The 14,695-nt window shown below is 27.5% G+C and overlaps 1 protein-coding gene across 4 annotated transcripts; it reads left to right on the top strand.

The window, feature by feature from the left end:
* The first annotated feature begins 1,704 nt into the window (after window positions 1–1,704).
* Window positions 1,705–14,507, top strand: LOC112684149 (E3 ubiquitin-protein ligase TRIM37-like). 4 transcript variants are annotated; one of them, XM_025555490.1, is made up of 18 exons: window positions 1,705–1,895; window positions 2,048–2,118; window positions 2,614–2,876; window positions 2,949–3,162; window positions 3,391–3,701; window positions 3,786–3,995; window positions 4,109–4,285; window positions 4,350–4,464; window positions 5,328–5,440; window positions 5,524–5,707; window positions 5,789–5,870; window positions 6,466–6,531; window positions 6,610–6,664; window positions 6,796–6,842; window positions 9,814–9,932; window positions 10,004–10,056; window positions 13,610–13,695; window positions 14,397–14,507. In XM_025555490.1, exons 2-18 carry the CDS (start codon window positions 2,086–2,088, stop codon window positions 14,477–14,479), a joined length of 2,211 nt encoding a protein of 736 aa, XP_025411275.1. In that variant the 5' UTR covers window positions 1,705–1,895; window positions 2,048–2,085; the 3' UTR covers window positions 14,480–14,507. The 4 variants fall into 4 exon arrangements, with proteins under 4 accessions (XP_025411275.1, XP_025411274.1, XP_025411277.1 ...); XM_025555489.1 differs by having other exon boundaries at window positions 1,706–2,118; XM_025555492.1 differs by lacking the exons at window positions 6,466–6,531; window positions 6,610–6,664; window positions 6,796–6,842 and adding an exon at window positions 2,490–2,534 and having other exon boundaries at window positions 1,706–2,118; window positions 14,397–14,506.
* Window positions 14,508–14,695: the final 188 nt, after the last annotated feature.

Below are 14,695 nucleotides of genomic sequence, written 5' to 3'. Positions count from 1 at the left end.
TATTATATAACCAGTTGCAAAAACGGAAAATTGACTCTATCGAAGTGAAAAATGCCATTTCTCGATTTGAAGAAAATATTCAAAAAGAAAGACGATAATTTCGATAATTTTCAAAATGAAATGCCAGGTGAAGTAACTCAATGTAAACAAAAAAGAAAACGTGATGATGATACACTACTTTCTAGAATTTGTGTTGCAAAAGAAGTCTGTGATATTCTTATTGTCTGTGTTAAAGATAGGTTCGAATATAAAGCTCATTTAAACGCGTCTCTATTATTTATGTCCACTGAATTTCCTTTGTATCAAAAAAGTTTTCCACAAACATATGTTGATGAAACAATTGAAGCTTACCCTTTTTTTAATAAAAGGAAGCTTCAAACTGAATTGGAACTTATATATAAACGAACAGATTTTCGTAGCGTAATAGGTGCTGTTAATTTACTACAGTTTATTATTGATAACAACTTGGAACAAATATTTTCAGAAACATTTAAACTTATACGTATTATAGCAACAATACCTATGACATCTGCAGAAGCAGAAAGATCGTTTTCGACATTGAAGAGGATAAAAACATTTCTTCGAAATAGTATGGCAGAAGAGCGATTAACAGCATTAGCGATGTTATCAATTGAAAAGAAAATGGTGAACCAAATATCAAATTTTAATGAAGAAGTCATCAAAGTATTCATGAAGAAAAAATACAGACGGATCGATTTGGAATTCAAAAATATAACTACTGTATAATATTGTGTTAATTGTTAAAAGTACTTACAACTTATAATTATATTATAACGGCATAATAATTATATTCAATATTTATTTTTAAACCATAATTTTTTTTTTAATTATTTGTTTTGCAAGATACTTTATAAGAGTATAAGGTTTTGGTAAAAATTTTTATTTCATTTAAAAAATCAACAGGAATTGATGGTAAGTTCAAAGTTCTCATAGTGGAAAAAGAAGGAAATATTTGTGCCCCACCTTCAACGAACCCCACGAGCCGCCACTGATATCAACAAAATAAGTATTTATTATTTATTATTTAATTACACCTACGTACGAAAACAACCAAAACTTGGAATTTTGTTTTAATTTTTATTATACATTTAAGAATAGAAACTGCATTTTCATATAAAAAAATGTAATATTTATAAATTTCGTTAGATAAAAATTGTAAACGATATTAGACATATTGTAAGTAGGTATTTATAATTTAATAACATTAAAAATAAATATTTAATAAGCAATAGGTAATATTGTAGTTTTTTTATTTAATTATATTTGAATAAGTAATAATTCGATAAATACAAATCAAGCTATATTATAATACAGTTTCTACGATCTATATGATACATTATTTAGGTAAGCAGTGACTTAAATTATAATCGGTATATTATGGTACCCATAATATACCGATTATAATTGTGTGGACATTTAAAATAATACGGCGGCATTTACGTGTATGCATTTTATAATGATGCAAAACGTCTTGAACGAACTCCGTAAAATAATGAACTTCGCTCTCGAAGGCCCGAACGAGCATAATCGACAGCCCTGGCTACGCCATTGCTTTGAAATATTGCTCTGTGTTTGAAATTATTCTGTGATACCGAATATTTTACATGCACACTTTGGGAACCCTGGCCCTGAGCTCATGATAACATGACTATCTTATCACTAATGAGACGACAAGTGTTATCGATTTTTTTTGGAATACCATCAGATAATTGTCAACGGATGTATCTGTTTCGTTCCTATTACTATTATTTATAAACGTTACTTTTCCCTTAGAACCCGTTCGACGTATTTTATGAAATTTCGAAAACAATTCTTACACAAATACTTAATACACATTGCACATCAACAGTGAACAAGACATTTTAACGTCCTAAGTATTATTTTATTAAATAAGTTTTGCAGGATTTCCCTCACAATTTATTCTCCATAGACGTCCTTTGACGGCCTACTGGCGTCTATAGAATATTATTTGTTTTTCAAAAGTTAACTATTGCTATCCGTGTTATTGTCAATTTGTCTGTTATAGACGCAGTTTCAGTTAAATTGAAATCCCTAAATTCTAAAATGGCCATGGCACCTGATCCAGAATACTTACAGGTACTTACTCTTTTTATCCGTACATCACATATACCCGTCTGTGATTAAGGTGAGCTAACTTTTTGTGTTGGATGGCTTACCCATAGGTCTGTAACTAAACCAAATCATGATTTAGGACAAACTAAATTTTAAGGGGCTCAAGAAAAAAACAATGTAGAACATAATATATCACTACATAGTATATATGCACATTTAATACTTGTTGGGAAACAATGATTAGGTCCAGAGGAGCATTGCCCCTCCCCCTTGGCTATAGGCCTGCTTGTCCAGTTTTTAAAATCTTAATCCTCCTTTAAAAAAATTTTTCTTTTTGCTGTAATAACTTTAAACAATTTAATGTATTTAACTACAATTAATATCTTTCATGACAGGTGGCCTCACCAGTGAATGCATCTGGCAAAATACACCAATAAATTGTATATAAATAATTGTATTAAGTGCATTTTTATGACAATTTGTCAACAAGATAATTTTATTATTTATTTTAATTCATAGACTTTACTTCAAACATTTAAATGTTTCATTTGTATGGAAAAAATACAAGATGCACATTTGTGTCCTCATTGTTCAAAACTATGTTGTTATTCCTGTATGCATCGATGGCTCACGGAACAACGATCTCAATGTCCCCATTGCCGAGCTACATTGCATTTACATGAAATTGTGAATTGTAGATGGGTTGAAGATTTATCTGATCAACTAGATGGTTTGAACAGTACTATTGGTGTAAGCAGTGTAAGGCAGAGTCAAGAACAAAGGTACCTATAATCAAATTATTTTTATTTTTATTTATAGTATTATTTATTAGAATATAAACTATTATGATTTAGATGTGAAACACATAACGAACAACTAACTGTGTTTTGCATTACATGCAGCACAACTATATGCCACCGTTGTGCTCTATTTGATAATTCAAGCCATTGTGGTCATTCATTCCGACCCATAGAAGAAATTTATAATGAGACACTTGCACAGCTAGGAGAAAGTTGTGACAATCTCAAAACAAAAGAAGAATCAATCAAAAAGGAAATAAAGGAACTTGTGCGTATTTAAATGATTCTTTTTAATACTAAAATATCTAAGCTATAATATATATATATACACTAATAAAATATTTCTAAGAAATATTTTTGTATTGAAAATACTAGTACCAATATTTTATGTTTTATCAAAAATAAAAAAAACAGCTACATATTTTATCTAAAAGGGTTATTGAAAATATAGTAATAAATATTTTATACAACTCAATCAAATTTATCTTATTTTTAGGATAAAAATATTAAAGAAATTCAACAAGCCAAAGATCAAAAAGTATGTGAAATTCGGTCAGCCGTAGAATGTATGATGATGGATTTGGATAAAGAGCTGAATAACAAACTTACTTCTTTACTAACTCAAAAAAATCATCTAGTCAATGAATCAGAACAAATAGAAGAATTTTTGCATGAATGTGATCTAGAACTATCACGAATGCCAATGTCGCAGTTAATTAATCATGCTCCTAGATTTAAAAGAACCATTTCTGCAATGCAAAAAAAACAAGCTCCAGTCCGAATACCTGTGTATGACGATTTCCATAGGTGAATTTGAATCAACAATATAAAATATTAGATTCTTATTGAAGTAAAACCAATGTATACTAATTTTATTACTTATTTTTTTAGTGAAATTATACCAAAGTTTGAAGGAGGTACTCTAGTAATTAAATCATTTTCTGATAAAATGTTATTACTTGAACCAATTTATTCTTTACCAATTGGTTGCAATGGTGTCAGTTGGAGGCTTAAAGTTTATCCCAGTGGTAATGGTATTGTCAGAAATAGATATTTATCAGTTTTTTTAGAATTAACATCCGGTCCACCTGGAGTGTCAAGGTTAATTATTTATTAAATTATTGTAATATCTATTTACATACATTTTATCTAATTATCTGTTTTGCCTATATCACATTACATTATTTTCTGTAGAATTATATTTATATTTTCAGGTACGAATATCGTATTGAAATGGTAAATCAATTACAAGTCAATGATGAGACTAAAAATGTACTCAGAGAATTCACTTCAGATTTTGAAATCGGTGAATGTTGGGGATATAATAGATTCTTTAGGCTTGATTTGTTGAGTACTGAAGGATTCTTACTTAGGAATTCATTAATTTTAAAGTTAGTTAATGGCTTTATCTACTATTTAATAATTATTTTTTAGTAAAACATTTTGTTATGCCAGATTCAGTGTTCGGCCTCCTACTTATTATCAAAAATGTAGAGAACAACAATGGTATTTGTCTAAATTAGAACTTGAAAGGACAGCACTTTTACATAAATTTGAAGAGTTTAAACAGGTTGTTTATAATAATATTATATACTTAAATATATTGTTGAATTTTATATATATAATACAGTCGATTCTCGATAATTCGAAACCTTCGGTAATTCAAAGTAAATGCTTGGTCCCTTGAAAATCAAACAGTAATTCAAATAAAAACAATGCATTTAAGTACACTTGGTAATTCGAAATTAAATTTTGGGAGAACTTGCAACTAACACGTGACAATTTGAAGTATCATCCATTCAACGCTCAGCAATTCGTCGTATATTCAGTAATTATATATAATCTGTATTCTTATAATCTTTTAGTTAATAATTTACAATCGTGTAGAAATTCAGCATATTATTTTTGATAACTATAAAATTAATATTGTAAGAACCTTATCGTTTTATTTCTTAGTCGTTATTAATAATCACTAATTTATCTCTTCGATAGCCATCAGCCGAAGGTAGTTTTATTTTAGTTTCGTTTGGTAAATTGTAAAGTTCTTGTAATGAGTGCGTCAAATTCAAAAAATACTTTTGAAAAATGAAACTAAATTTAATGAAGCAGAAAACCATTACAAATTTCTTTAAAGAATAATAATTTTTTATAATACTAATTTAATTTACAAAGTATAATTTAATAATTAATAATATAATTTAATAATTAACCTAATGGTTAAAATATACAGTTAAAATTTAAATTTTAAAAAACAAAACCAATACCTTCTAATTTTCTGAAATAATTAATAATTATGTACAGTAAAAAAGAAAACAAAATTTTTTTCTTAACTCAGTAATTCAAAATTTTTCAACAGTTCCGTCAACTTCGAATTATTGAGAGTCGACTGTATATTAAATCTAAAATATTAACACATGTTTCATTTGTGTTTAGAAAATCCCTGATAAAATTAAACCAACTAGTAAAGAGTTACAGAGTCCAAAAAAGAAGCTTAAAATTAAAATTCAATCATTATTAGATGAATTTGACTGTGATGAAGCATCTGAGTAGTTATAATTGATTCTATATAGTTTTAAATAATATTATATAAATTCAAATAATGATTTGTAATGATTACATTGATATATAGACAACTTTGTAGTCCAAACAAGTCTGAAGATATTCAAGAAATATCTGGTGAAACTGCTTCAAATTTAGTACATCCTCCACTATCAATACAAACTCTATACGATAATGAATTTCAAAATCGTTATCAAGGTGAAACTGCACAGTCTATGTTTGAGAGACTTAGTCGTCTATTTGAAGAATCAGATGTTAGTAATTTTTATATTTTGTTTATTCCAAAATCAAAGTAAAAATGTATATAAAACCATATTTTTGTGTTATGTTATTAGAATCCTGATCGATCCAGCTCCATGCATGCAAATAATATTATTAGTGTTTCACTTGATAATATTGAATATACAGATCAACCCGGTATGTATAATATTACCTTAATAATACCACTACATATTTGACAAAAATGTAATTATGTGATTGTAATAATTGTTATATCATAATTAGCTTATACGCATAGTATTTCGATATGTATATTACCTATTAGGCACTACACCCCCTTTGAGTCTCCTATATAATATGGCAAATAATATTGAATAAATTTAAGAAACTATAGTTCAGCCACGACAACCATGCGTCTTAACTGATCTCCGTTTTGTTCTAATATTTAAATCTATATTCGTAAGTTATATTTATGTATTAAATCTTAATAATTATTTGAACTAATGTATATTTATTTGTAATATTAAGATAATTTTCCTTTATCTTCCCAAGCTACAGTTGAATATATTGAAAAGAACTAGAAAACCTTCTCTGAATATTCTATATTTAACTAGTTACTCAGGGGTACATTATATGGATTTTGGTTCTAAGATATTTATTCATAGCTATAAAAATGTATTAGTAATAATTTATGTAGTACTAATTGGTAAGGCTTTTCTTAAGTAAAATATGATTTCTATAGATTTCGGTTTAACTAAGTAAACATTCATTTTAATCAATTGTATTATTTTAGATTTTCTTTTGGAAAATTGTTTAAGAAAAGTTGAAGAACATAATTTAATTTCACCAAAAAAATTAGGTAATTATTAATTAATTTTTTGAATTCAATGTTATCTTTTAGTTTATTTCAATTAAAACCTAAATGCCATTGTATAAGTTACAGAAAGTTCCCAAATGATTAATAAAATTCAATCTGAAATAACTGAAGCTCGGTAATATATAGTTTTAATTTTTATCTTCTCTATTATGTTCTGATGATATATATAAACTAACTGAATTATAATTTTTATTTTGAATTAACGCTTAAATCATAACTCAAATAATTTATTATTTTGACTATTAGATCTCGCTTGAAAAAAATGGAAAATGCTATGTGTAGTTCTCAATCAGGTATTAAAATTATTATTCATTTTTAATGTTTAAGATTTCTTTAGTTTAAATAACATATTTTGCAACATTGAGAACATTCGAGTATTATGTCAGCACATTTTTTAAGCATTTTTATCCCTCCCTCTGCTCATTTCAGTGTTAGTCAGACAATGACTACCGTTTCCTATCTTAGGTCAACGTTTTTCATAGACCCCCTAAATTCTTTTAATCTTATTAATAAAATTAATTTCTTTAATAGCTAAAATAAAGATAATAAAATTATAAGATGACAAGTCTTTGGTGTTGTTAGTAATTCATCAACTTTTGCTTTTGCGTGTTTGTTCAAATTTTTATAGTTACCATTCTGACATCAGAGTTGAGATTTAGCCTACCCTTCTACTATATAAGTTACTGTCGAATTTCTCAAACCCCTCCTTCTTCTGGTTTGCTGATGTAATACTTAAATACTCCCTTTAAAAAAATTACTAATTTTAATAACATTTTACTAATAAAAAAAACAACACTTTAAGATGTATTAGATACTAAACTGTTTAATTAATTTAATTTGTTTTATAATTAATTTTATACTTGTTTGAATAAATTTAATGTTTAGTTGAATACTTTGTGTCTATTATATTTATTTTAAGACACCTACATAGTGTTTACTACATTAAGTGTAAATATAAAAAGTTATAAATTCTGTCTTAAATACTCTACATATCTGCTTTAGATTTATATATACAGTAAAACCTCTTTATAACAGACATTCATAGTCTGAATTCTTATTATGAAAAATGTCAATAATCCCGATTCAAATAATATATTAAACTAACCTCTCTAAAGTGGAACCTTTAATAAACTGATACATGGTCCAATTAGTATAAATTAGTATAAATACTCTCCATAAGACAAAAAATAAAATAATTTAAAGATAAATAATATTTATATAGATACATATATTTGGTATTTAAGTATTTTAAATTTTATCATTATCTGAAATATAATTCAATGGTATCAATTCACGATTGTCATATTAATTAATTTATTACCTTCTAATAAGCGTGTAAATAAAGTATGACAAAGATTAGATATATAATGTACTTATGTTTAGTAAACCTACAGTGGTCACGTATGTTTTATTGTTGTAATTTAGTTCATTTTCGTACTCTTTTTTTTCTCATTAATTATCAGCAGATCCCAAATGAGGAAACTGGGGAAAAGTACCACCCTTGTTGGAAAAAAATAATATTAAAAAAGAAGCATATTTAGAAGAACTAAATAATAACTAATAAAAATAAATGTTGACAATTTTAGAACATATTGTCACATTATTTATTTTTTATGGAGGGGTCTAAGCCCTCCCCTAAGACACCCTTACATACGCCTATAATTAGATATATTTTAAAATTTCTCCTGTTAAGTGCTCCAATCATAAATAAATGCTGAATCCGCTCTTTTTGCTAATATGCCACGTACAGCACTGACTTTTGGATAAAGTTAAATTGATCGAGTTGAAGGGAAGAGAAAAACTAATTTCGAAGGTATTTATTACTACATTTAACCGTGGAAAAACTCAAATTTACGACTCAATAAAAAATAAAGAAAAGATTATGGATCAATGGGTGAATAGAAAAAACTTGGGAATGAATGAAAAAATGAAAACACCTTGATTGGCCAAATAATTAAACAAATTTACCAAAAGTTGCATGTGTGATTTATTATTAAAATTTGTCAATTTTACAAACAAAAACTATGAAATTTGATGAAAAAATGAACGTCAAAGATTTTAAGGCTTTGAATGGTTGATGAGAAAAATTTAAAAAGAAGGATGCTATTGTATGGAAACAAGTTAATGATGAGGCAAATTACATTAATTAAGAAACTGTAGAGAAATGGCAACAAAAAATCTTGAGATTCATTGTTGAATATGAAGCAAAAGACATGTACAATTCAGATGAAACGAGTGTTTTTTTTAGACGTATCTCTACCAAACCGTTAGTACTAATGAGTAAAGCGCTAAATTATCGGGAAGTCTCAAAACTACGGTGTATTAAAAATTTGGAATTTTTCATTATTTGTCATTTGGAAATTTAATAAAACCTGGGTGACAACTGAGTTAATGGAGCAGTGATTGCGTATGGGCAGATATGCGATCTCAGAATAGAAATGTCCTGATATTCTTAGATAATGTTGCATGTAGTGGTGCAACTATGTTATAGTTTAAACCTTAGATATGCTATAATAATTGTAAATAATATTGTTGATTTATATTTTGCCCTTGAGGTACCCATTCAATTATAATTACTCCCTACAAGTTAGAGTAGGTTAACCTATCTTAACCTAACATCAAAAAATATAATTAACATGAACTTTAATTTTGACTTGGTCATTCAAGCTTTCTTAAAAGTTGGTGATGCTAATGTTTACCTATGCATGGACTGCCTCTATTAATTTTGGGATCAAACTAGAAAATTCGAATTTTCAGCCACGATTTAAAATTCATCTATATTTGAACGAACAACAAAAATACGGGGATGTGCGGAACGTACCTTTAATCATAAAAAGCAGCATATTACAAACTATTTTTCTTAATTATGAATATAATTAATATTTAATATGTTTTTTTAGTTCTTATTTTTAGTTTTTAGTATATATGTATTATACATCACATTATAAATACATTTAAATATTAATTCATATATTATAAATTTTAATAATAAATTTATGTTATACGAAATATTTACCTATAATATAAAAATTGTTTAGTCCCAAGCGATATTGTCATCGAGAGGTTTTACTGTATTTATATTGTCTCTTCCACCAGGTATTTAGAGTTGTATTCTGTACACCTATCAATAATTCAATTCTTACTACAATTCATACACAGTTTACAGGTTTCGTCATATTATCACATTAATTATGAAACTAAAAATTGTAATTTTAAAATATCTTTATTATATAACACTAATTTATCTAAACTAATCACATTTAGAATATTTCACTGAAGTAGCTGGTTCATCAGATACAATTAACCCAACTACAACTGGAAGTAAAACATATTTATCTCAACAAATCACAACAGATCATGAATTACATAACCACACCATTTCTGTAAGTATCAAAAAACATAAAAACAATAAACTTTTAAAACGTATTAGAAAAATATTTTATTATGTTTTCAGAAAAATAAAAAAAGAATTCCTCCAGGAAATGTTAATGTAAATTTCACAAATAGGTAAATATAACCTAACCTAACCTAACCTGTCGGGACTTTTCAGTCCCATATAAGGTGTCACCAACGTTATAATATATATGCATTATTTTATGTAATTTCTTTTTTCGCCGGGACTTTTAAGTCCCGCCAATCTATAAAGGATTAAATGATCCATGCATTCTTTTTGAACAAAAATTAAATTAAAGTATTCGTTTTTTTACTTGTCGTCACCATGTATTAGAAATAGTTTTACAAGCTCTTTTTATAACATACAATTTTCTGGACCAAATCCCCTAACGTTTAAAATTTAACTATTTTAAAATTACTGGGTCAATATACGTACAAATAATTTTAGTTTAATAGTTAGTTCGTAACCTAACTTAACCTAATCAAAAACCAATAACTATCCTAATTGGTCATTTTTAACCATCTTAATTCTAATTTAGAAGAGTTGAGTTTTTGTAACCAAATTTGACCTAACATATTTTCTCATGGATTTAAATAAAATAGCGAGAACCTGAATTGACGTTTTGAAAGTTAAAAAATAAGAACCACTTAAACCTAATCTAAACTAACCTAACCACCCTAAAATCTAATTTTATATAAATATCTATATTATGCAATGCATTATTATATTGTATAATGCATTACTTATTAGCTATCTATATATAAATGAATCCCTATTTCCCTTGGTCTTGACATCACGCGTAAACAGCTGGACCAATTTCGACCATTCTTTTTTTGTTATATTTTTTATTGTCAGGAAAAGGTTCTAATAGAAGAAAGTTGCGCAAATATAAGTTGCAAACATAAAATTTAAATAAATAAATAAATAATCAAATAATAAAAAATAATAGAAATAATAAAATAAACATAAGTTGCGAAAACATCGAATGCAGATTTGCAAATTAAAAAAAAATTCACAATGAAGCATTAATTTTAATCGATGCGCTAGGACGCCTTTACACAGTTCATCCCAGCCAAGACGATTGTTTTTATAGGCGTTAGTTAATGCTCGTGGCCCAACATCATTCCAACATCTGCCAACTGTGTTATGCGGTTCATTCAGAGAAGTCTGAAGTTTGGGATTGCTAGAAAATGACATTCATTGGGACCACACACTCGAGGATTATGTGATTCTGTTAAATATTAAACAAATACAAACATTGTTTTTATAATTTTGTCTACATTATTCCCATCAACACCGAATGATTTATGGAACAAATATAAAGATCTTATGGCCGAAGATATATTACATCAGAAGCGTCTTAGAACATGCAAATTTGCAAATTAAAGAAGAAATGTACAATTAAGTATTAATTATAAATAAAGATATGTGCTTGATGCTTACCAACATAGGATTAATATTATTAGGAATAACAACGCCCAATCGCCCAATGCACGACACGGTTAATCAAGAGTTAAGACGTGAAACCCAATATGATTCCGAGGCATTAAAAGAAACTGTTCCAAGGAATGTTCCCTTTTTAAATGAGCAATAAAAATATACTATACGCTAATGAAAGTAGTGAACGATGGAACTAGCGGATTTTTTTTTTTTAAGATGCTCCCGGTAGGACTGGGAAAACGTTTTTAATATCATTGATTTTGCAACAATTCGATCGCAAAATTGGATCGCACTTGCACTTGCTTCGTTGTCGAAAGACAGTCATTCTGCACTCAAGCTACCATTGAACATGCAAATAAATGAAACACTAACTTGCAACCTTTCAAGAAATTCTGCGATGGCCAAAGTGTTGCAGTAGAGCAAATTAGTAGTTTGGGATGAGTGTACTATAGCACAGAAAAAATCTTTAGAAGCATTAGACCGCACTTAGCAAGACTGGCTTTGTATAGATTGCGCCGAAAATCACAGGTAACGAAAGAAAAATTATGGGATGGAAAAAATGTCTACATCTATTACGCCGATCGATATTCGAGTTAATACATTTAGCGATTATCTCATTGATACATACGAATATAAAAATGCATCTTTTCCCCCGTATCTTTGGTCATCGTGTAACATATCAGGCGAAAGAACAACAAATGCCTGTGAGGCATTTCACTCAGCGTTTGGGAAATATTTTTATTCATCCCATCCAAATATTTGTTGTTTTTTATGAAGTTTTAAAAATAATGTAACGCAACAATCATAAACGTGTTCTCTTAGTTATCACAAACAGACCAAATTCTAAATTTATGACAAAAAAATAAATAGTAAAATAAACATAACTATATATATATAAACTATTAGTGTAAATACCAAGTATGTAGAATGATAAGTTTGATATTAATTTTAATTTTTGTTTTTAACCATTATGATTTTTACTTGTATTGTATAGTTATTATACCTGGCGCAATATATGTATACCTTTTAAATATACCCTTTTTATACCGGCGCAATAGATATATACCTTTTTAATATAAATTTTTTTATACCGGCGCAATAGATGTATACTATACAGGTAGTATCCCAAATTCGGCAAAATTTACGAAAAAACCAAAAACGGTTTGGTTGTGCAATGATTTTATTGGCAGGTGATTTTTCCCAAACACTACCAGTAATACCACAATCAACGCCAGCCGATGAACTTAACGCATGTTTAAAATCATTAAGTTATGGAAAGACGTTAAAACGCTCAAATCCAATAAAAACATGCGAGTTGAATTGCAGAACGACCAATCTTGAGAAGATTTTTCCAAACAATTGCTCGACATTGGTAATGGCAAAATACCTGTTGATTCATCGTCTCGATACATCATATTTTCTACAAATTTTTATCACTATGCTGAAACTAAGACCGAACTCATCAAGAAGGTTTTGCCAAACATTGCTCAAAATTACAAAGATCATGTATGGTTGAGTGAAAGAATTATATTAGCTGCAAAAAACGTTGATGTCAACGAAATTAATTTTCAGATTCAAAATAAGATAGCGAATTAAAGACATACACATCGATTGATTCCGTTATTAACCTATATTATGTTGTCAACTATCCAACGGAGTTTTTAAATTCCCTGGAATTCACTGGATTACCACCTCTTAAACTGCAATTAAAAAATTGAACCAGTAATCATTATGTTGCGGAATATAAACCAACCATGTCTTTGATGGCACCTGACTTGCGGTGATGAATTTAATGTACAACGTCATCAAAGCCACAATTTTGAAAAGGAAGTACAAAGGCAAAAACATTTTGATTCCACGGATTCCTTTGATTCCGAACGACATGCCATTCGACTTTAAACGGTTGTAATTTCCAGTGCGGCTAGCATTTGCTGTGTCGATAAATAAATCTCAAGGGCAGTCGCTAAGTGTTTGTGACATCAATCTTGAAAATTCATATTTTTCACGTGGCCAGTTATATGTCACCTGTTTTCATGTTGGAATACCCAACAAAACTAACCTATTTATATACACGCAAGAAAAAAAACTTTTTTTTATTAATTATACCTATTCGAATTCAGTATTAATATTTAAGACAGAACAATATCTGTCGGGTTAGCTAGTTATAATAAAATTATACATAATTTTGAAGTCACTAAATTAAAATGTATAGTGTTATGATTTTAGATTCCTGGATATGACAGATTTGGGAGGTTTAACTGATGATATTGATCGTTTAATAAATTCAGTTTACACAAAAAATGAATGTAAAGGTAATTTTATAAGTTCAAAGAACATTATTAAATATAAAAAAATGAAAAAAATAATAATTTAATTCACTATGTAACAACCCGGGTTCGGGACTTAAAGCACTTAAAAAAAAATTTCATATTATTGTTTGATTTTAACCCTAAAAAACGTAAAAACAAATTTTATCTTCAAAAATATCAGACTTTTAACCTTTTTAAGTTTCTAAGAATATTTTAACTTTTTTATTACTAGCCTTATAGATTTTCTAATTTTTCTGAAAAATAAATTTCAATTTTTTCATTTTATCAAAAAAAAAAAAAGTTTTATTTTAATGTTTCTTACCTTCTTACCATCTTTACCGTAAATAATTTTTGACATTTTTCACTAACACTCAAAGGTATTATTTTTTTTAACCGTTTTACTTTTGTAAAAACTAGTTTAAATTATAAGAAAATGTGTTAGGTAAATAAAAAAAAAGTTATTTCTTACTTTACCGTAAACAAAAACAAAAAAACAGAAGAAATTAATTATCATTTTTATGTTTTTGTCAGTGACTAAAGCTGAGATTTTGATGCTAGTACAATTGAAAACAATTGAAATAAACTAATAAAAGCAGTCTGTTAGTTGTATGTTAAGCCAATAAAATAGATAAATGGTTGAAGTCCCAAACCCTGATAATAACTATTTAGTTATAATTACCTGGTAATATTTATTTTATTTTTAGCTGATTGGGAAATTGAATCAACTGATGATGAAGAAAGTGCAAATAAGTCTATGAATCCTGATCATCTAACCAAAGATGAATGAACTTTTACATAAAATCTATAATTTTATTTTTTTATTTTCTTCATAATATTATTATTTATTATTTTTATATCTTTAAATTATTTGAAATTATTTGTTATTTAAACTATATATAATATTTAATTATCTCAAATTTGTATGATTTGAAAACAGTTTAAGTCAAAATTAAATTTGATTGAAAATGAATACAAATAAAAACTCATTAAGTATAATAATCAT

This window comes from Sipha flava, unplaced genomic scaffold (assembly GCF_003268045.1).
Source record: "Sipha flava isolate LNK unplaced genomic scaffold, YSA_version1 242_pilon_pilon, whole genome shotgun sequence".
Classification (NCBI taxonomy): domain Eukaryota; kingdom Metazoa; phylum Arthropoda; class Insecta; order Hemiptera; family Aphididae; genus Sipha; species Sipha flava.
This window is presented reverse-complemented; position numbering and strand designations above follow the sequence as displayed.

Bases quoted from the DNA above. Each gene is read 5' to 3' on its own strand.
- LOC112684149 (XM_025555490.1), top strand. From the start codon at position 2,086: ATGGCCATGGCACCTGATCCAGAATACTTACAG. The intron at 2,877-2,948 runs GTACCTATAATC...ATTATGATTTAG, and splicing joins AGGCAGAGTCAAGAACAAAG to ATGTGAAACACATAACGAAC. The intron at 3,702-3,785 runs GTGAATTTGAAT...TTATTTTTTTAG, and splicing joins GTGTATGACGATTTCCATAG to TGAAATTATACCAAAGTTTG.